Genomic DNA, 23,197 nt, shown 5'->3' on the forward strand with positions numbered 1-23,197 from the left:
TTTGATAGTATAGAAATAATGTAGCATTCATTTTTTTGAAGTTACTCAAATTGTGTACTGAATCCGTGAGGAATATAAAAAAGAAAAAAAACTCTGCATATACATTTTTGATACTCTCTGTAATGGAAGAACCTTTTGAAACTTAAAAAAAATCAAATAATGTATCTAATTTATAAATTCTTGTCACATTTATAAATTCTTATCTACTTAAAGTGGAGCTCACTGGATTTGTATGGGTTTCTTCAGTTTATTTTCTCGGGTTCCGCCCTTTGTCCATCATAGTAATAATATGGATCTTTAAATGCTGTTTAAGAATATTATAAAGTTATTGGCCAGGCGAGGTGGCTCACACCTGTAATCCCAGCACCTTGGAAGGCTGAGACGGGTGGATCATCTGAGATGAGGAGTTTGAGATGAGCCTGGCCATCATGGTGATGAAACCCCATCTCTACTAAAAATACAAAAATTAGCCGGGTGTGGTGGCGCGCGCCTGTAATCCCAGCTACTCAGGAGGCTGAGGCAGGAGAATCGCTTGAACCCTGGAGGCAGAGGTTGCAGTGAGCCGAGATCGCACCACTGCACTCCAGCCTGGGTGACAGAGCCAGACTCTGTCTCAAAAAAAAAAAAGAAAAAAAAATTATAAAATTATTACACAGTAATTTTATGGCACTAAATTACACATTGGGGTACTAATTTTCTTTCTTTTAAAAATTTTTTTAAAGAATTAGAAATTGAATCTTGCTGTGTTTCCCAGGCTGGTCTTGAACTCCTGGCCTCAATCGATCCTCCTGCCTTGGCCTCTAATTTTCTGAATAAGTAAATTAACATTTCTCTTTGATCTGCTTTTGTTTATTTTTAGCTGAATCTACAATTTATATGAAAACACAAAGGGCCAAAAGAGGCAGGACAGTTTGAAGAACTTTATTAAAAAAAACCCAACCAGATGTCAAGACTAGTATGAAACTATGTAATTAAGACAGTGTAGTATTGGTACATGATTAGACAACTAGAGCATTGGAATAGACAAAAGAGCTAGAAAAGTCTGTACTTGATATATTCCCACTTTATATACAGTAGTGCTCTACAAGCATGTAAATGTTTGGCCAAATGAATGCTGTTAATATTATGTAAAATTATTTTGTTAAATATTTATTACTTCAACTAAAAAAATAAGGAGCTTAAAAAAAGACCCACATGTTTATGCATTTTTGATTTGTAGTAACAGTGGACATTTTTTATAGTATGGAAAGGGTAATCCTTTCAATAAATTGGTAGGAGAGTTGGATATCTGTTTCTCCCTGCTGCTTTCCTTTCTTTGTGTCTGTCTGTCTGTCTTGTCTCTCTCTATATGTGTTTCTCATACATATGAAAATAGGAAACTTGACCACTGCCTCACATGATACACAAAATTTTTTTTACAGATTGATAGTAGACATAAAAGTGAAGGACAAAATGGTAAAGTTTCTAGAAGATAATGTAGGGATATCTTTATGATCTTATAGAAAGAAAAAGATTTCTTTGACATGACACAGAAAGCACTACCCCTAGAAGAAAACATTGACACATTTTACTTCATTAAAATGGACAACTTTTCATCAAAAGATGCAAGAGAAGATAAATCATAGAAAAGGAGAAGGTATTTCCAACACCTATACTTGGCAGTGTGCTCATTTCTAGAATGCATAAAGAATTACAAATTGATGAGGAAAGAGTCAATAAATAGAAAAATGGGCCAACAGAAGTTATCCGAGTGGTCAGTGAATATACGAAAAGATTGCCATGAAAAATCCAGTGGGATACCACTTATTTACTGGACGAAAAGATTCCCATGAAAAATCCAGTGGGACACCACTTATTTACTGGACGAAAAGATTCCCATGAAAAATCCAGTGGGATACCACTTATTTACTGGATTGGCCAAAATAAATGGACTGATAGTGTCAAAAGGATGCAGAGTAGGTTTTGTAGAGGTTGACACATGTGGACAGGATCACCGAGATCTCTTTTCATTTGACTTGTATTTGGGTTTTACTAAGGGATGTATCAGCAGGAAGTTAGAGGGCAGAAGAGAGTGAGGTCTCCTTCCCTGCTGAGTCACTTAGATCTGTTGCCTCTTTCTTTCCAAGGCCAGTTTCTGTGACGGATCTTTGGTATAGTTATCCTTTCTAATTTTTGGTTATTACTTCCATGTTCTCTTTTAGGTCTGTGGTTGGTAATGACTCTTGCTTTTGATAGCCCCAGGGAATGGCACTCTCTGTAGTTGTTTTCTCAAGATCCTGTCCAAATCTTTGTAAATGGCCCTTTATTAAACTCTCACCCTAATGTAAATATGTTGTGTATTTTCTACAAGGTCCTCAATTCTCTTTTAATACAAAAATATGCAATGTGGAGCAGGGTTATTACAATGTCAGCACTATTGACATTTTTGTCTAGATGGTTGTTTGTTGTCAGGGACTTTCCTGTACAGTGTAGGATGTTCAGTTCCATCTCCAACTTCTAACTGCTAAGTGACAGTAATACTCCTGTAGTTTAGATAACCAAAAATGTACGTAGGTATTGCCAAATGTTCCCTTAGGGGCAAAAGTGTCCTTCGTTGAGAACCTCTACTCTAGAGTTTTAGTTAACCTCATGTTATATATTATTTCATTCAACAAATATTTACTAGATGTTTACTGTATGTAAGTCATTGTTCTTAGAAATGAATTAGACATCTCAATTAAGTATACTATTTTGCCATATTCATACAATGGGAATTACTATGCAAGCATTAAAAATGATGGTAAGAATGATATATGTAATGTGAAAATTTGTTCATAAAATGTTAAGTTAAAAAAGCAGACTACAAAGTGTTATGTATACTGTGACACTCTTTGTTTAAAAAAATTTGTTTGAGGCCGGGCGCGGTGGCTCAAGCCTGTAATCCCAGCACTTTGGGAGGCCGAGACGGGCGGATCACGAGGTCAGGAGATCGAGACCATCCTGGCTAACACGGTGAAACCCCGTCTCTACTAAAAAATACAAAAAACTAGCTGGGCGAGGTGGCGGACGCCTGTAGTCCCAGCTACTTGGGAGGCTGAGGCAGGAGAATGGCGTGAACCCGGGAGGCGGAGCTTGCAGTGAGCTGAGATCCGGCCACTGCACTCCAGCCTGGGCGACAGAGCGAGACTCCGTCTCAAAAATAAAGAAAAAAAAAAAAAAATTTGTTTGACAAGTGCATTTGTGCATAAAGTCTAGATGGATTGGGCATTAAACTGTTAATTATGATTCTTTGGATGCTCCTGTTTTCCTCTGAATATTCGGATGTGTTTTCTAAGATTTTTGCCTTGAATATGTTATTTATAATCTGAAAAAGAAAACATTAGGCTTTTATTTTTAAAACGTATTTAAAAATGAACATATATACATATATAAATGACCATGTTAGAAAGTGATTAGTGATTCAGAATGGACATAATATGTCATTAGGCTTTTAGGCAGTTTGAGTTTATTTGTAGCTGGATAAATTAATTAGGATTAACTAGAGAAGATAAGGTTGATTTAGACTCAACGATATGCATAGAAGAGTGTATTTCAGGAAGAAGTTTTAATATAGGCAAAGGCACAGGTGTGGAAAAGTGCCAGGTATTGTGGTAATGTAGTTTTGGAATCAGTTTCTCTCCAACTGTGTTTTTGTATTTATTTTTAAATTATTTTATCCTTTTTCTTCATAAAGGTTTGAAATTGAAATTGAACCCATTTTTGCAAGTTTGGCTTTATATGATGTCAAGGAAAAGAAAAAGGTAAAATTATATAATTTGACCATAGTCATTTGTCATAATCATTGGTTTTGGAAACCTGTTTTGTTTTGTAAGATTGATTTTTTTGAGAATTGTTAAACGTAGATCTTTTTAAAAAGGAAATAGAAATTTATTAGGACTAGTTAAATATTTTTTTATTATAAATTACTGTAATTGAAAACAGGTTATTGTTTCACTGAAAGAATTCTAAAAGTAAATAGCAGAAGCAACTTTAAGAAATAGAAAAGACAATACAAGAAAAGCACTTTTGGCAAGCAGTACCTAACGATAGGAATGACAATGACTGTGAATTTTTATTGACATGATTTTCAATTTCTCACCAACTAAAAGACCATTTTTGTGTGTTTTACATATTCTGTTTTAATGCTCTTAGTTTTACCATCATATAATCATTAAATTTAACTTTTTGGAAGGTTATTTTACAACATTTCTTAATTTAATATTCTAAGACTAATATGTAGTAGAAACCTGAAGTGCTGACTGGGTGCTTGTGGCTCACATCTGTAATTGCAGCACTTTGGAAGGCCAAAGTAGGAGGACTGGTTGAGGCCAGGAGTTCAAGACCGGCCTGGGCAACGTAGTGAGACCCCCCCATTGCTACTAAAAACAATTTAAAATTACAAAAAGGAGAAAGGAAACTTGAAGTGCCCTCAGTGACTTCTGCTGCCAACACAAGACATATTATGGATTTCTTTAACGGAATTCTGCTCTAGCAACTTTTATTTGCTAACTCGAAACTGCTGAGATATTATTCATAAATTTTTTAAAAACTCAATTTGGAATCCATCATCTCAATGATAATATCTTTGTGTACTTTATTAGAGGTTACTTTTTTTTTCTGAGATGAAGTCTTGCTCTGTCGCCAGGCTGGAGTGTAGTGGCGTGGTCTCAACTCACCGCAACCTCTACCTCCCAGGTTCAAGTGATTCCCCTGGCTCAGCCTCCTGAGTAGCTGGGACTACAGGCTTTGCCACCATGCCTGACTAATTTTTTGTGTATTAATAGAGATGGGGTTTCCCCATTTTGGCCAAGATGGTCTCAATCTCCTGACCTTGATCCCCCTCCTCTAATTAAAAGAATTTGGAATATGGTTGTTTAGAATATGCTTATTGTATTTTCCAAATAGCTTTTAGACTTCTTTTACTTTGATTTAGTTATGTAAAGATTGGTCTCAGTGAAATATAAGCTTAATATTAGAGTATAATATCCTACTATCTGTAGATAAATAAGTAATAATTTTTTTGAGAATTATTTAACACGAATGTTTTTAAAAAGAAAATAGAAATTTAATTTATTAAGATTAAATGTTTTCTTATTATAATTACTGTAATTTGAAAACAGGTTATTGTTTCATTGAACGAGTTCTAAAAGCAAGTAGCAGAAGCAACTTTCTTTTAATTTAAGAAATAGACACTGTAAAATGTACAGATTTTGAAGTTTAACATATTGATATTTTTTAGATTTCAGAAAACTTTTATTTTGACCTTAATTCTGAGCAGATGAAAGGGTTGTTACGTCCACATGTACCACCTGCTGCCATTACCACCCTGGCAAGATCAGCAATTTTTTCTATCACTTATCCTTCCCAAGATGTTTTTCTTGTAATAAAGGTGAGAATAATGTTAAATATATTTGTTTATTTTGTAGTGTCTGTATACTTGTCTGTCAGTATTATAAACTTTTCAAGGGCAAAGATTTAGCCTTTACTTATTTTTTTTTCATCTTGATATTCTGTAACACAATATTGGACATACACTGTAGGTGCTACCTAATTTTTCTTGAACTCTTTATTAGACTTCTCCAGTGAAACTGAACTAATAGGAATATGTGTGTGTGTGTGTGTGTGTATCTCGTATCTGTTTTGATTATTGTAGTTTTTAAATAAATTTTCATATCAAGAAGTATGAGACTTTCAACTTTCTTCTTTTTACCTAAATTTGTTTTGATTATTCAGGGTCTCTTGAGATTCCCTGTGAATTCTAGGATAGGTTTTTCTATTTCTGCAAAAAAAAATCATTGAGATTTTGATAGAGATTGCATTAAATTTATAGATTGCTTTGGATAGTATTCACATCTTAATGATATCAAATCTTTTCAATCCATGAACACAGAATTTCTTTTCATTTATTTGTGTCTAGTTTAATTTGTCTCAGCAATGTTTTATAGTCTTCAGTGTATATAGATCTTTTACTTCCTTGGTTAAGTTTATTTGTAAGTATCTTACTCTTTTTGATGGTATTATAAGTGATATATTTTTTTTAATTTCCTTTTTCAATTCCTCATTGCTAGTATGTAGATTTTGTATGCTGTAACTTTGTTGAATTCATTTATTAGTTCTAACAGTTTTTTTTTTGTGGCATCTTTAAAGTTTTCTACTTAAAAGATCATAGCATTTGCAGAGATAATTTCACTTCTTCCTTTCCAATTCAGATGCTTTACGTATTTTTCTTGTTTAGTTCTCAGGCTTGGGCTTCCATTACTATGCTGAATAGGTGAGGCTAAGGTGGGCATTCTTGTCTCATTCATGATGTTAGAGGTAAAGCTTTCAGTCTTTAACTGTTGAGTATGATGTTAACTGTGGGCTTTTCATATATGGCCCTTTATTATGTTGAGGTGGTTTCTTTGCATTACTAGTTTGTTGAGTGTTTCTGCCATGAAAGGGTACTGAATTTTGTCTAATGTTTGTTCTACAGCAATTGAGATGTCATATATTTTTTTCTGTCATTCTGTTAATGTGTTATATTGATTTTCATATATTGAACCATCCTTGAATTTCAGGCTTTTAAAAGCTTAATCTTAACTTTTTTTTGCCTTTGACAGCTAGAAAAAGTCCTACAGCAAGGAGACATTGGAGAGTGTGCAGAACCATATATGATTTTCAAAGAAGCAGATGCCACCAAGGTAGAATGTCATGCTTCTCATTTCCCCCACATTATTACTATTGTAATTTGGGAGGATACTATACAAAGCAAATTAAAGAATTTTACTAGTACTATATTTTTTTCTGTTGGCCTGCTTCCTATCTTCCTTTCTTCTTTATTTCATTTGTCAGCTAGCCTGTGTCGTATGCTGTGGTATTCTTTAAAAATCTCTTCTATCTCAAAACTAACTGATTCTTTAAATTTTTTTCTTCATGGAGAGAACTAAATTAATTCAGTTTAACTCCTAAATAATGAAAGGTTTTCTTTATTTATAAAATAGTGATATTGATAGAAATTTTCCTAGCAAAATAGAAATATTCTTGGCTTCCATCTGACTGCAGATTATTAAGGAATATAGTAAAAATATAATAGTCTTAAAGAAAAGAAAATACAGCTTTTTTTTTTTTTTTTGCCATAAGATGGTTAATTTCTAGATTTTTTTTTCTTTTGAGACAGAGTCTTGCTCTGTCACCCAGGCTGTAGTCCGGTGGCGCGATCTTGGCCCACCGCAACCTCTGCTTCCTAGGTTCAAGCGATTCTCCTGCCTCAACCTCCCGAGTAGCTGGAATTACAGGCATGTGCCACCACACCCAGCTAATTTTTGTATTTTTAGTAGAGACGGGGTTTTACCATGTTGGCCAAGCTGGTCTTGAACTCCTGAACTCAAGTGATCCACCTGCCTCAGCCTCCCAAAGTGCTGGGATTACAGGCGTGAGCCACCATGCCCAGCTTAAGTTCTAGAATATGTATAAACTTATAAAAGCAAAAAAAAGTTGGATAATTGATAACAAATTTCAGATACTATGTGTTAGTTACAAGAATACAAGCGATCTTTGGATCTTTGAACACAAGATTTAATACTGGAACTTCCTGGAGAAGTATGCTTGAGGAATACTAGGTAAGCAACCCAAACCCAGAAAATGTTTTGCTGTTTTCCCAAGATTCAGAACAAGAACTGAGCTTTTTCTGTAGATCTGAGCACATGATATTTTTTTCTTGATCCTTGATTACCTGGCTGAACTCGTGGTTAAAGTATAGTATTCTGGCTGTCTCCAGGTTGTCATTTTACATATTAAATTTGCTCTGTTACATAGTGCTCTTAGATATACTAGCAGCTTATTCCACTCTTTGCTTATATTTACATACACTGATAGAATTAAATATACTTGAAGTATACTTAAAACAAGAACTGTTTTAGAGGTATAATATAGATAGTAATAAATAGTGCTATCATTTAGTTATTGGTTCATCTTTTTCTAGCCCTTAGTCCCAAGGTAGGACACTGTCATTAGTGTATAGTTCAACATCCCATCTGCAAAGAGTATATGAGAGAGGTAGTATAGGTTTTCAGTCTTAAGAGTGTTGAGTGGCTTTTGCAGGCCACCTTTATATTTGTTTCAGGAGTAGCCTAAAAGTTGAGCTAGCCTCAAGATGTCTTCCAGATATGCTTGAACTATTAAATATTTGGACCATTAGTCTTTTTCCAGTGTTTAGTCTTCTTCTAATACTTTTTACTTTCCTTCTTTCGTTACAACTCTGAGCTTGTTTATCATTGGCCTATTCGTGCTTCCCCACTCTTAACTCATGGTTGTTATAAGTTAGGGACTATTTGAAATTTGCTCAGCTACTTCTATCTTTTATAGAGTAACAAAATTTAACAAATTGTAACCTAGAATATTTTGTAGTTCCCAGTTGCTGACTAGACCATGGTTATGCTTCCTTCCTAAAACAAATACTTGCAATACATAATACCTGTTTGGTACTTGCTGTCTTCTCCCCAGAATAACATAATCACAAACAGAAATTTCAAGACCTGCTCTGCACGTACATTTGTAGAATACGTTGAGTTTGTTCACTGCTTAAGATATTACACTAATACATGATCTCTGTAAGGTACAGATTTTTTTTTCATCTCTGCTGGGAATTGAGACTTCTCATCCTTTTCCTTTATGTAGTATGAAATAGCCTTTAATGGATATCTTTCAAGAATAATCATATAATATATAAAGTTCTGTTTTGCAGAATAAAGAAAAACTGGAGAAACTGAAGAGTCAAGCAGATCAGTTTTGCCAAAGACTTGGGAAATATCGCATGCCTTTTGCTTGGACTGCAATTCATTTAATGAATATTGTTAGCAGTGCTGGGAGTTTGGAAAGAGATTCTACAGAAGTAGAAATCAGTACTGGAGGTAAGAGTGTTTTATACAAAACATTTCTAAATGTTTACTTTTTAATTTTTTTTTGAGATGGAGTCTCGCTCTATGGCCTAGACTGGAGTGCAGTGGCACGATCTCAGCTCACTGCAACCTTTGCCACCTGGGTTCAAGCAATTCTCCTGCCTCAGCCTCCCAAGTAGCTGGGATTACAGATGTGCGCTACCACGCCTGGCTAATTTTTGTATTTTTAGTAGAGATGGGGTTTCACCATGTTGGCCAGACTGGTCTTGAACTCCTGACCTCAAATAATCCGCCTGCCTTGGCCTCCCATAGTGCTGGGATTATAGACATGAGCCACGACGCCTGGCCTCTTTTTTCTTATATAAGCTTGTTTCATTTGTAGACTCTGCAATGTGATATTGCATAAAAAGAATTTTCTTTTTTTGCCTTTTTGCCTTTTTCTCATTTAACACTATTATTAAGATAGAATTCACATACCGTATAAGTCACCAATTTAAATTGTACAATACAGCAGATCTTCAAATAGCTCATTTTGTTTTTGATTTTTTTATGATGTTGATAAGGAAAAGAATTGATTCCTGTCTGGGGCTACTGTCTGTGTAGAGTTTGCATGTTCTCCCCGTGTGTGTGTGGATTTTAGGGTACTCATTTCCTCCCACATCCCAAAGCTGTGCGCATGAGGTGAACTGGCATGTCTAAGTGGTAGCAGCATAAGGTAATGTGGGTGTGTGTGTGTGAGTACACCTGTGAGGGAATAGCATCCTGTCCAGGACAGGTTCCTGCCTGTCATGCTGGACCCCTATTGACTTCGGTATGTATTGCATCGTATCAGAGAGGCTGAAGAAGAGATGGGGAGCCAGAGAATGAGACCTAGGGTTTACTGAGGGAACTTACATACAGAGTTGCGAGCTGGACAGAAAACCACAGCCATTTGAAAAAGCATGCAGTTTATGTAGCATTTCCCCTTAGCATCCTCCCCCTAGTAACTTCCACCTGAAAACCCTCATTTAACTCAAAACAAAGGACCTTGGTTCCGTGTATGGCCTAGATTTCACTGGATGGGCTAGAGGTTCAGATGTCTTTATCCTCATAGATAAGGAATGAATCGTCAAGTCTGGCCACTCCCAGGTTCCTTAGCTCGGAACTCCGAATACACATTCTTTTTAGACCATAGAGTCATTCTCAGGGTTTGCTTAAGTTACCGCTGTCAGGTGCATTTGCCATACACTGCCTTCTTTCCTGAGCTGCTGGAACAGGCTTTGGCCACTTGTGACCCTGAACTGGGATAATTGGGTAAATAATTATCCTACTTATTTTTAATTAATCTTTCTTAAATATATATATAGTGTACATTTATTTGAATGTTTAATATTAGAAGTGTTTTGAGTATTTATTTAGAAGTTTGATGAAGTTTTTGTGACCAGAAATATGCTGTAGGGACTTAACTCTTGCTTATATCAGTTAACATATGGTAAAATTGATTTGTTATACAACGTATTGCTTAAAGTCACAGTTTCGAAGAACTGATCCGTGATGTTAAATGAGGACTTACTGTACGGTGTTTTCTTGGTATATTCATAGGGTTCTGCAACCACTACTACAGAATACTTCTGTACCCATCTTGGAACACTTTTGTACCCATTAGCAATAGTCACTCCTCATTCCCCCAGTCTTCCAACCTGTCCCTAAGCAACGTTTAATATATAGTCTGTCTCTATAGATTTGTCTATGCCAGACATTTCATACAAATTGAGTTGTATAATATGTAGTCTTTTCTGGCTAGCTTCTTCCACTTATCATAATGTTTTTAAGGTTCATCCTTGTCATACCATGTATTGGTATTACTTCTTTTGATTGCCAAATGATAGTCTGTTGTATTGATATGCTGTATTTATTTATCAGTTGATTTGGGTTGTTTTCTACTTTTAGTTTATTATGAATAATGTTTCATAGTGTTGAAACGTCATGTACAAGCTTTTGTGTGGACATTGTTTTTTTCTTAGGTATGTAGACATATAGCTAGGAGTGAAATTTCTCGGTCATATGATAATTCTGTGCTTAATCTTTTGAAGGACTGCCACACTGTTTTCCAATTTGGCTGCACCTTCAAAAATTCCACTAGCATTCCACTAATGTATGAAGGTTCCAGTTTTGCCATATCTTTACCAATATAACATATTATCTGCTCTTTGATTATCGTCATTCTAGTGCAAGTGAAGTGGTACTCATTGTAGTTTGGATTTACCTTTTCTTCATCACTAGCTATATTAAGCATCGTTTGTGTGTATTGGCTATTTGTGTATCTTTCTTGGAAAAATAGGTATTTTTAACCTTTGCTCTGTTTTTAATGGCTTTTGGTCTTTTTATTATTTATGAATAGTTAATGCCTATTTTTTAAATGGGGTTTTAACCTTCTTGGCATTGAGTTGTAGGAGTTCTTTATATGTTCAGGATGCAAATTCCTTACCTAATACATGATAGCAAATATTTTCTCCTAGTCTGTGAGTTCACTTTTCTTGATGGTATTGTTTGTAGCACAGAAGTTTTAAATTTTGATGGAAGTTACATTTTTCTATTTTTTTCTTTTGTCACTGTGCTTTTGGTGTTTTATCTAAGAAACCATTATGAAATACAAATCAAAATTTACTTGTATGTATTCTTGTAAGAGTTTTATAGTTTAAGCTGTTACATTTAGGTTTCTAATAATCCATTTTGAGTTAATATTTGTATATTGTGAGGTAGGTGTCCAGTTTCATTTTTTTATGTGGATATCCAGTTGTTTCAGCACCATTTATTAAAAAGGCTATTCTTTCCCCGTTGAATTGTCTTAGATCCCTTATTGAAAGTCAATTGACCATTCATGTGGGGTTTATTTCTGGACTCTCAATTCCATTCCATTGATATATTTGCCAATGCTGTACCACAGGGGTTCCTAACCCCCAGGTGGCAGACAGGTACCTGTGTGTGGCCTCTTAGGATCCGGGCCGTAGAGCAATAGGTGAGCAGCGGCTGAGCGAGCATTATCGCCTGAGCTCTGCCTCCTCTCAGATCAGCAGTGGCATTAGATTCTGTTAGGAATGTGAACCCTATTGTGAACTGTACATGCAAGGGATCTAGGTTATGTGCACCTTATGGGACTCTAATGATAAATGTAATGTGCTTGAATCATCCTGAAATGATCCCCCTACCCCCATGTGTGGAAAAATTTTCTTCCGTGAAACCAGTCTTTGGTGCCAGAAAGGTTGGGGACTGCTGCTATACCGAATTACTTTACCTTTGAAGTAAGTGTTGAAATTGGGAAGAGTGGGTCTTCCAACTTTTATCCTGTTTCAAGATTTGTTTTGGAAATTTTGGGTTTCTTTTATTTTATTTTATTTTTGAGACAGAGTCTTGCTCTGTCGCCCAGGCTGGAGTGCAGTGGCCGGATCTCAGCTCACTGCAAGCTCCGCCTCCCGGGTTTACGCCATTCTCCTGCCTCAGCCTCCCATGTAGCTGGGACTACAGGTGCCCGCCACCTCGCCCGGCTAGTTTTTTGTATTTTTTAGTAGAGACGGGGTTTCACCGTGTTAGCCAGTATGGTCTCGAGCTCCTGACCTCGTGATCCGCCCGTCTCGGCCTCCCAAAGTGCTGGGATTACAGATTTGAGCCACCGCGCCCGGCCAGGTTTCTTTTATTTTTATATAAATTTAGGACCAGCTGTTAGTTTGTGCACAAAGGCATCTGGAATTTTGATAGGGTTGACTTTGAATCTCTTAAGTCAATTTATAGATTGTTGCCATTTTAACAATTTTAAATCTTTGAATCTATGAACATGAAATTTTTTCATTTATTTAAATCTTTTTCATTTTTTTCAGTGTTGTGTCATTTTCAGTGTACAAGTCCTTCTCGTTAAATTTATACCCTAGTATTTTATCGTTTCTTGATAATATTTTAAATGGAATTGTTTTCTTAATTCTGTCTTTAGAATGTCCATTTCTAGTGTATAGAAATAAAATTGACTTTTGTATATTGATCTTGTACTCTGAAACCTTTTTGAATTTGTTTACTAAATTCCAATTGTTATTGTTCATTTTTTTCCCCAGATTTTTTAGGATTTTCTGTATACAAAATCATGTCATCTGCAAATAAAAAGAGTTTCACTTTTCTTTTTCAGTCTGGGTGCCTTTTATTTCTTTTTCTTTTCTGTCTTTATTAGAACCTCTTCTGCAATGTTTTAGAAATGACAAGAGTAGATATCCTTGTCTCATTCTTGACTTTAGGGAAAATGCATTCAGTCTTTCACCATCAAGTATGATATTTGCTGTTGGCTTTTCATAGATGTATTTTGGTAGATTGAGGAGATTCTCTTCTATTCCTAATTTTTAAAAGTGTTTTTATCATGAAAGTCTGTTAGATTTTGTAAAATACTTTTTCTTCCTCTATTAAAATTATTTGTCCTGTATCCTTTTAATATGGTGTTCCATCAAATGATGTGGTTTTTGGATGTTAAATTAACCTTAAATTCCTGGGAAAAGTCTTGCTTGGTCATGGCATGTAATCTTTTTTATGTGTTGTTGGAGTCTGTTTGCTAGTATTTTGTTTAGGATTTTTGCATCTATATTCATAAGGTGTATTAGTCTGTAGTTTTTCTTTCTTTTGATGCCTCTGTCTGGTTTTGGTATCAGGGTAATGCTGGCCTCATAGAATGAGTTGTGAAGTGTTCCTTCCATTTTTTTGGAAGAGTTTTTGAAGGATTGGTATTAATTCTTTGAAAGTTTGGAAGAATTCACCAGTGAACCTGTCATGGCCTGGTCTTTTCTTTGTGGTAAGTTTTTTCATTACTAATTCGATCTCTTTACTTGTTTTGGGTCTATTCATATTTTCTTTCATCTTGAGTCAGTTTTAGTATAAATGCTTTGTATCTTTCTAGAAATTTGTCCGTTTCATCAAAGTTATCTAGTTGGTAGCTAATCTAAGTGTTGGCCTACAGTTGTTCATAGTATTGCTGTATATTCCTTTATTCCTTTTACTCCGTAAAGTCAGTAAATGATATCTCTGATTTCATTCCTGATTTTAGTAATTTGAGTCTTCTTCTTCTTTTTTTTTTTTTTTGTTCATCATTTTAGCGAAAGATTTGTCAGGTTTATCTTTTTGAAGAAACAGTTTTTGGTTTAATTGATTTTTCTTTGTGGTTTTTATAGTTTCTATTTTCCTTATTTCCACTCTGTGGTTGTCTCTTTTGTAGCCTTCTGCTGGCTTCGGATTTAGTTTCTCTTCTTTTGAGGTTTGTTGAAGTCTGAGGTTATGTTACTGATTTGAGATAGTTATTTTTAAAATAGACATTAATAGCTGTAAATCCTCCCCCCAGCACTGCTTTGGTATGTTGTTTTTGCATTTTCATACCTCTTAAATACTTTCTAATTTCTGTTATTCCTTTTTCCATTAGCTATTTTTTAAATGTGCTATTATACTTACACACATTTGTGAATCCCCCAAATTTTCTTCTGTTATTGATTTATAGTTTAATTCTTCTGTTGTTGGAGAACGTATTTTGTATGATTTTAAACTCTTTGACTGTATTGTATCTTGTTTTATGGCTTAGTATATAGACTGTTTTATAGAATATTCTTTAAGTGCTTGAGAAGAATGTGTATTCTGCTCTTGCTTAGTGTAGTGTAGTGTAGTGTAGAGTAAATGTCCATTAGGTCTAGTTTGTTTATAGTTTTGTGCAAGTATTCTATTTCCTTTTTAATCTTCAGTCTAGTTCTATTGGTTTTAAAAAATAGGATGATCTTGCAAGTACTTTGAATACAAGTTATCTTACAATTTTCTTTCAAACCAAAGAGCTAAGACTGAGGGACGAGTAATGATGACTAAAATTTCCCTTGTGGTAAATATTTTGTAGTAAATACATACTTCCTCTATAGCTGCTCTTCATGGCTCATCATTGGTCACGCCCATAGATCTTTGCATGTTAGAAGCTTATTTTTACATTTGTGATGTTATAAAAAGACAACCAGAAGATTTAGGTACTTTGTTACTAATCTCTCCAAAAGCAAATTCTCCTACTATGCTTGATATACTGGGTGGGTAATTTTCAATTTAATAGATTCTTCCTTGTGTTTGGAAAGCTACTTTAAAACAAAATTTAAATTTTGTGAAAATGAATATTTTTTTGTTTTTAATTCTTTTGTAGAACGAAAAGGGTCTTGGTCAGAGAGGAGGAATTCTAGTATTGTTGGCAGACGATCACTTGAAAGGACGACAAGTGGAGATGATGCTTGTAACTTGACGAGCTTTCGACCAGCTACTCTCACAGTGACAAACTTTTTTAAGCAGGTATTGTTCTGTCATGTAGGAATTTTGGGGAGATGTTTGTGCATGATTTTTTTTTAGTTTCAGAAAGGTAGTAATTGTACTGTACATGTATGCGAGGGTGATTCCAGGAAACTTAAAAACTTTAAAAATAATAAAAGCAACTGTAAGAATGAGAAATGATTTATATTGTTCCTATTATTTTAGCATTATATTTATTTAAATGTTGAAATGTTGGCCATGACTAATAATGCATCAAAATCCATCTTTCATATTTGTATCCTGTTTTTTTTTGCCACGGAGTCTCGCTGTGTTGCCCAAACTGGATTACAGTGGCACGATCTCAGCTCACTGCAACCTCCGCCCCCCGGGTTCAAGCAGTTCTCCCTGCCTCAGCCTCCTGAGTAGCTGGAATTACAGGTGCCCACCATTCCCAGCTAATTTTTTATTTTTTATTAGAGACAGGGTTATGCCATGTTGGCCAGGCTGGTCTTGAACTCCTGACCTCAGGCGATCCGCCTGCCTTGGCCTCCCTAAGTGCTGGGATTACAGGCGTGAGCCACCATATCCAGCCTGTATCCAGTTTCCAAATTGTTAATAGTGTGACTTTTTTTAAACATTGGTTGTTTATGAATTTTCTTTATGAGAATGAGTCTGTGACCTGCATGTCTTCCCCACAATTTCTGGCCTAAACTACCGTATTCATAATATATGAAATAAAACTTTCAGGCCCTAGTAGTGCATTTTGTACTAAAGTGAGGTCAGGGTTGTTTTTAGAGGTTAATGTATAGATCCAAGATGTTCTCTATCAAAGATGTTTTTACTCTTTGCAAACCTGTTCCCTTCACTTTTAACCATGAATCAAATCTGTGTTTTTCCAGTGCCAGTCATGATTCTTAATGATAATGAAAATCGGCTTAGTAGATAACACCCAGGTTAAAAAAGAAAATAAAACATGAGTAGAATAGAAAAAATAGTGCATTGCATGTAGTAAGGTTAAATATTACTTAAGGGAGTCGTTTCCCCCCTCCCCCTTTTGTATGAGCATACACGTGTGTATATGTATATCCTAGATTTTGATGTAAAATGGATTCTGTGTCATGAATTAAGATCAGAAAATTTTGAAAGTCTTTGTTGTAAGTGACTAGGTGACTAGAACCTAGTATATATAGGAATGGGGAGAAAATTTGTGTTCACGTAACAAACTGGAGTAGTATGTGATTTGGAGTGGATTAAGGGAAAATGCTAATAATTCCTTGAAAATTCCTTTTTCTGAGATGTTATTCTGAGTAAGAAGAGGAAATCCTGGCTTACTGATATCTCATAACTTGAGAGGGCAAGAATCGAGGGTAGACCTCAATTGAATGGAACTCAAATAGACAGGTAGCAATCTACTTGAAGTCCCCTTCACTGTTACATATCAGTAGTATTCACAGGCAGCTGCTCTGAGAAACTCAGGAAAAAAAGCCAGTGATAAATGTCTCAAATGGTATTGGTCTTTTTATTATGGACAGTAATAAAAGAGAGTCTAGAGAAGACTACACTTGCATAAAGTGATAGACCAGATATAGCTATGGAAATGGGGCAGTAGATTTGCTACAGTGACACAACCTTGCAGGTATGTTACTTCCCCCTCTTTCTACTTCTTCAGCTACTATACTACTTCTGCTGGTATTTCCTTCCACAGCTTTCTTTTCATTTCTTTAGCCTGTTATTTATCAATAAATTGGTATTGTAAGCTTAAATCAATAAGCCATCCACCCCCTGTCTATTTATCCAACAAGTATTTTTTGAGCATTCGTCACCATGTTCTGGATGCTGTTTTGAATACTGTTACTATAACTGTGAAGTAGCACAAAATGATTGTGAAAACTTAAAAATAAATGATTGCTGGAAACATGGAGCAGTGGAAAATGTTTACAGTACAGAAACTGTTTAATACAGTTCTGTATTAAAAATTTTTAACCATGAGCATATACTATTTTTGTAAGTATTTTTAAGTAGCTAGAAAATTATGCATCAGGCAAATGCAAATTAAGTTAAAAAAAGAGATTACCATTTTAATTAAGTAGAATTCAAGGCATAGATTTTTCCCTAAATGAGACACAGAAGGCAATTTTTTGTTTTTCATTTATGAGAGATTACTGTCTAGAGTAGGGATATAGTAATCATTAGTGTTTACGTACAGATTTAAAATGTGTTGGCCAGGCATGCTGGCTCATGCCCGTAATTCCAGCCCTTTAGGAGGCCAAGGCTGGAGGGTCGCTTGAGCCCAGGAGTTTGAGGCCAGCCTGGGCAACATGGTGAGACCTTGTTTCTATAAAAATGAAAAATATTAGCTGGGCATATTGGCGCATACCTGTAGTTCCAGCTACTTGGGAGGCTGAGAGGGAAGACTTTCTTGAGCCCAGGAGGTTGAGGCTGCAGTGAGCAATTATAATGCCACTGCATTACAGTCTGGGTGACAAAGTGAGGTCTTGTCTCAAAATAAATAAATAAATAAAATGTGTGAAGTCAAAATTATTAGAAACACATAGATATTTAAAAGCAAAAACCCACACAATAGTTTTGAATACATTTGTTCTATTTGTTGACAGATATGTAAGTTATCTATTTTTTTCAGTGGTACAGGACAATAAACAACTAATGTAGAGGAAAGGGTATCAGCGAGACTGCTCCAGTGAACTAGGCTCAATCACAAGTTTGGAGGTTGGCTGAGATCAGCTAATATAGGCTGACTTCTACTGGGAAGATAGAAATGACTCGACTCTGTGACATGTCTCTCAAATTCTACCCTCATCTTCTAGCAGGCTAGCTTGGTCATGTTCTCATAGCTGTGACAAAAGTTCAAGAGAGAGAGCAAACTAAATTGTGCAAATGTTTTTCAAGCCTCTGTTTGCATCATGTTTGCTTATTGGCAAAGCAAGGCATTTGGCCAAGCCTAGGGAGGGAATTGTGCTTCACCAAAAAGGCATGGAAACAGGGAGTAAAGAATGGAGACCAGTAATATAATATAAATACCAAAAGAGAAAATATAATTTAATGGGCGAAATAGAATAATGAAGACTAGAGATAATCTGAATATATTATGAATAAGGACCATTTAAAGATCTATATTAATTTCATGTGTTGGCACCTTGGTCTAAAAAAAAATTTGTATTATTTCTGTATGCACAAGGAAAGAATATACTTTTTCGTCAACTGATGGAACATTTACAATAATTAGTTATATTGGGCCACTGAAGAAACCTTGTAAAGTCAAATTTTCTAACCATAACCCAGTAAAACTAAAAACTTTTAAAGTTATTAATAAAAAACTATAACCACTTAGAAATTAAAAATTATTTTTTCTAAATAATGGGATAAAAGAAGATCAATTCTATATCCTTGTTCAGAATATAATGATGAAAAACGAATGGGTTGTGGCTCAAGGTGAGTTAACAGTAATAAAGTAGCCTTAAATATATTCATTACCAAATAAGATAAAAGAACAATGTATGATATATGCATAAAACAATAAAATGTCAAAGCAGGAAGCTTGCATTAATCAAATCTAAAGACTGACTCTTCAATAAAAGAATAAAAACCCTAGCTATTTTAATTGTAAGAAGAAAAAAAATTAACACTAAACTGAGCATTTGTGTTAATCAGCTATGGGCAATTTGTTTTTTGTTTTTTTTTTTTTTTTTTTTTTTGAGGTCTCTTTTCATACTGGTTGAAGTCCTTTTGGAGTTTTCTTTCTGTTCTTAGTATCAGAATAGTTGTGATTTTCCTTAACAGTAGTTTTTTTCTCCTCCTTCTCCCCCTCCCTCCCTTATCTAATTCCTCCCTCCCTCTTGTTCCTCTCTCTTCCTCCTTTCTTCCTCCTTCTTCTTCACCTTAGCCAGTGCTGCAGATTTTGCATTGGAGAAATTTGTGATATAAAGTTGAAAACACAAATATGAACTCAAGAGTAATATATTTATGAGACTCGAGTATTTTTATATTAGTTTGCTTTTTGATTCTGTTTTATGTCTGTATTCTTATTTTGCTCTTCTCCTTTTCATCTATCTCTAACTTGTATTTGTTTTCTATATTTGAGAGTATTTTGTAATACTTTATAAGCATGGATAATGGAATATAGATAAGAAAAAAGATAATGGTATTATTAAATCTTAGTAAAATTTGAAAGCATAAAAAAGGAAATAAACTGATATATTTATAATCATAATTATTTTAATTTTATTTTTAATTCTGACTACATTGTAGGCATAAGGGTATGCTTACTAACAAACTATAAATTTATTTTTCATCTACTCTCTCTCTCTCTATATATATATATATATTTTTCTGAGACAGAGTCTTGCTCCATCACCCCAGCTAGAGTGCAGTGACACGATCTTAGCTTACTGCAGTCTCTGTCTCCTGGGTTCAAGTGATTGTCCTGCCTCAGCCTCCCATGTAGCTGGAACTACAGACACGTGCCACCATGCCTGGCTAATTGTTTTTGTATTTTTAGTAGAGATGGAGTTTTACCATGTTGACCAGGCTGGTTTCGAACTCCTGACCTCAGATGATCTGCCTGCCTCGGCCTCCCAAAGTGCTAGGATTACAGATATGAGCCACTGTGCCCAGTTATATTTGTTTTATCAAATACTTTTTCCTCTATCATTGACATCAGGAAGGAGACCGCTTAAGTGATGAAGATCTCTACAAATTCCTTGCTGATATGAGAAGGCCATCTTCTGTCTTACGGCGACTAAGACCTATTACAGGTATTTTAAAATGTTGAGTAGAAATGATTCCAGCTATTCTTATCACTAGTATGTTGTATTGCTTATAATTATGTATTCTTTTTTTTTTTTTAATTTATCTGGCTCAGACATTTTTCTATGCTCAATGCCTGTCAGTCTTCTTCACTTTATTAACTATCGTGTGATCTGACAGTTTGGATGCAGGATTCAACATCTTTGGTACTTTGAGTACAGTAGTCCCCACTTACCTGTTGTTTCACTTTCTTTAGTTTCAGTTACCTGTAGTCAACCACAGTGTGAAAATATTAAGGTATTTGGAGAGAGGGAGAGAGAGAAAGAGACCACATTCATATAACATTTATTATAGTATATTGTTATAATTGCTGTGTTTTATTGTGAGTTAGGGTTATTAATCTCTTACTTTGCCTAATTTATAAATGTAACTTTATTGTAGGCATGTATGTATAGGGAAAACAGTATCTATAAGGTTGGGTACTCTCTGCAGTTTCAGGCATCCACTGGGGGTTGGATCTTAAAATATATCCCCAGCAGGTAGTGGGGGGGAATTACTGTACTAAAGTGAGTGTGATTAATAATATCATGGCTTAAAATTACTTTCTAGAATGGTAATAGAATGGTAAATATTTTAAAAATAGATTTATATTGTGGTTGGAGCAAACCATTCCAGAGTAAAAATGTCTTGAAGTTTGCTAACTCAAAACTAAGTCATTTAACCTTTGAAATGACTTAGCTTGTTTGTATGCCAGATCCCTGTTTTTTTTTTCTTCTATTTTTGCTTCTTCCTTCCTTCATTCCCATTCATTTATTTAATAAGCATTTATTATTTTACATGCATTTATGTCTGATTCAGTAATTTTTAAGTTTGAGACTTTGGAAAATGAAATGATTTAGAGGTGTGAGATGATAATAATAGAAATTTGGTTTCTGTAATATTCTTCCCAGACTTCTTGCAAAAATAGGGTCTAAGTCCTTTCAAAAACATGTTTAACATGGAGTTTTAAAATTTTGTTTACATTGTTTTTTAATATATAATTTGCAGCTCAGCTCAAGATAGACATTTCTCCCGCACCTGAAAATCCCCATTATTGCCTAACTCCGGAGCTGCTTCAAGTGAAACTTTACCCTGACAGTAGAGTTAGACCTACCAGAGAAATCTTAGAGTTTCCTGCAAGGGATGTTTATGTTCCAAACACTACTTACAGGTAAGAGATTTTAATTTGGAGAATTCTGATAGAAGATACTGTATATTCTAAAATATTAAAGTATAACAAAAATAAAACTCTCCAAAAATCTTAAGTAGTTTTGTTACTTAACTCTATCTCTTACTGCACAATTTTATTAGTAGTTTTCACGTATTAAGGCTTTCTGTCTGTCAGGTATAATGTTAATTACCTTACATGCTTTATCTTTTTTAGTCTTATTTAATCCTCATTATTTGAGGTGAATTTTAGCTTTATTTTAGAGGCGAGTAAACCGAGGGTTAGAAAGGTTAAACATTTTGCTGAGCATCACGCCTTAGCGTGGTGATGATGGGATTTGATTCCTGGGCTCTTAGGTTAAAACATTTGAACTCCTAATTACTATGTTTTCTCAAATGTTTTTAGTAGCAGAATCTAGCATTACACAAGAATCAAATTTATGTGCCTGCATTATGTTCTTTTTTTTTTTTTTTTTCTGAGACAGAGTCTTGCTCTGTCGCCCAGGCTGGAGTGCAGTGGCGTGATCTCAGCTCACTGCAAGCTCTGCCTCCCGAGTTCACGCCGTTCTCCTGCCTCAGCCTCCTGAGTAGCTGGGACTACAGGCGCCCGCAACTGCGCCCGCAACCACGCCTGGCTAATTTTTTGTATTTTTAGTAGAGACGGAGTTTCACCGTGTTAGCCAGGATGGTCTCGATCTCCTGACCTCGTGATCCGCCCGCCTCAGCCTCCCAAAGTGCTGGGATTATAGGCGTGAGCCACCGTGCCCGGCCTGCATTATGTTCTAATCAATCAACAATATTTGTTGAGTATATACTATCTAGAGAATACTTGACATGAAGTTGTCAGATATAACTTTTCAGGCTGAACATTAGGTAACTCTGGGCGTGCCATCTGCATGTACTCCTTATGAATGATATACCCTTTGCTTGTGAGTGCTGAGACCAGAATTTGACATGTCTGTTGGGATATTCAACAGGGCAGCTCAGGTGTAAGATTCTAAAACAGAATTTTAGATTTCATCCTAGACTTTGCCATCCTGGTATATTTTTACCACCATTTACTGAGTTCCTGAGGACAAAATTTTTGGAATTGTTATGATTTCTTTCCTTTCCTTACCCCTCACATTTATTTAGCCAACAAGTTACATAGGCTCTACGTTCAAAATATATCCTGGTCTGTACTGCTTACTGCTTCCACCTTTTAAAACTTCTAGTCTGTCACCATCTAGATCAGCACTGCCAAACAGAAATATAATGGGAACCACATTTGCAATTTAAAATTTTGTAATTGCTACTTTAAAAAAAGAAACAGGTAAAGTTAATTTTAATCATATATGTCATCTAAACCAGTGTATCTAAAGTAGTATCATTTCAACATGTAATAAATGTTAAGAATTATTGAGATATTTTACTTCTCTTCTGCTAACTTCAAAATCTGGTGTGTATTTTATACTTAAAACACATTTCAATTCAGATGAACCACATTTCAAGTGCTTAATAACCTGAGGCTAAAGGCTACAATATTGGACAGCCTCTGATCTCGAATTTTGCTATCCTTCTAATTTGGCTATCTTATTTCTACTTCTGTCTCAGTCACTTCTCAATATTACAGCCAGCCAGATAATTCTTTGAAAATTGTAAATCAAATCATTCATTCCTTTGTCTGAAATCTTCCAGTGTTTCTATTACAAGCAGAAAAAGAATGAATTTTTTCTAATAGTCTATAAGACACTGCATGATTTGGCTCCTTTTCTATGTGTTAGCGCTAAAACTCTCTGTAAAACTTCTTATAGTACAGTGAAATACATCAATAATCAACTATTTCCTCCCTTGCAGAGGAAGTTTTGTAGGCTTTTTAGGCTTACTGTACAATTGTCATCTTAGAGCCTATTTACTATTATCCTGGAAATTTTCTTTGCATTTTTTTTTTTTTTTTGCAATAGAGTCCTTATTTTTCATATATTTTCCTTAGTTTACTCATTTCACTGAAAGGCTTTTGTATCTTTTGTATCTTTTTTTTTTTTTTGAGACGGAGTCTCGCTCTGTCACCCAGGCTG

The 23,197-nt window shown here is 35.1% G+C and overlaps 1 protein-coding gene across 18 annotated transcripts in view; it reads left to right on the top strand.

Moving 5' to 3' along the window:
• The window catches only part of DOCK7 (dedicator of cytokinesis 7), a 228,671-nt gene that overhangs the window by 45,913 nt on the left and 159,561 nt on the right, over nt 1–23,197 (top strand). For all 18 annotated transcript variants that reach the window (XR_012419326.1, XM_005543186.4, XM_005543187.4 and 15 more), the window contains exons 8-14: nt 3,713–3,779; nt 5,258–5,407; nt 6,618–6,698; nt 8,741–8,906; nt 15,070–15,212; nt 19,849–19,942; nt 20,982–21,144. Coding sequence is in view for 17 of the 18 variants with exons in the window: in XM_005543186.4 (XP_005543243.1) it covers nt 3,713–3,779; nt 5,258–5,407; nt 6,618–6,698; nt 8,741–8,906; nt 15,070–15,212; nt 19,849–19,942; nt 20,982–21,144 (864 nt within the window). In the remaining variant the exon portion in view is untranslated. The remainder of the gene's footprint in view (nt 1–3,712; nt 3,780–5,257; nt 5,408–6,617; nt 6,699–8,740; nt 8,907–15,069; nt 15,213–19,848; nt 19,943–20,981; nt 21,145–23,197) is intronic.

The sequence above is a fragment of the Macaca fascicularis genome, chromosome 1, assembly GCF_037993035.2.
Source record: "Macaca fascicularis isolate 582-1 chromosome 1, T2T-MFA8v1.1".
In the NCBI taxonomy this organism is placed as follows: Eukaryota; Metazoa; Chordata; class Mammalia; order Primates; family Cercopithecidae; genus Macaca; species Macaca fascicularis.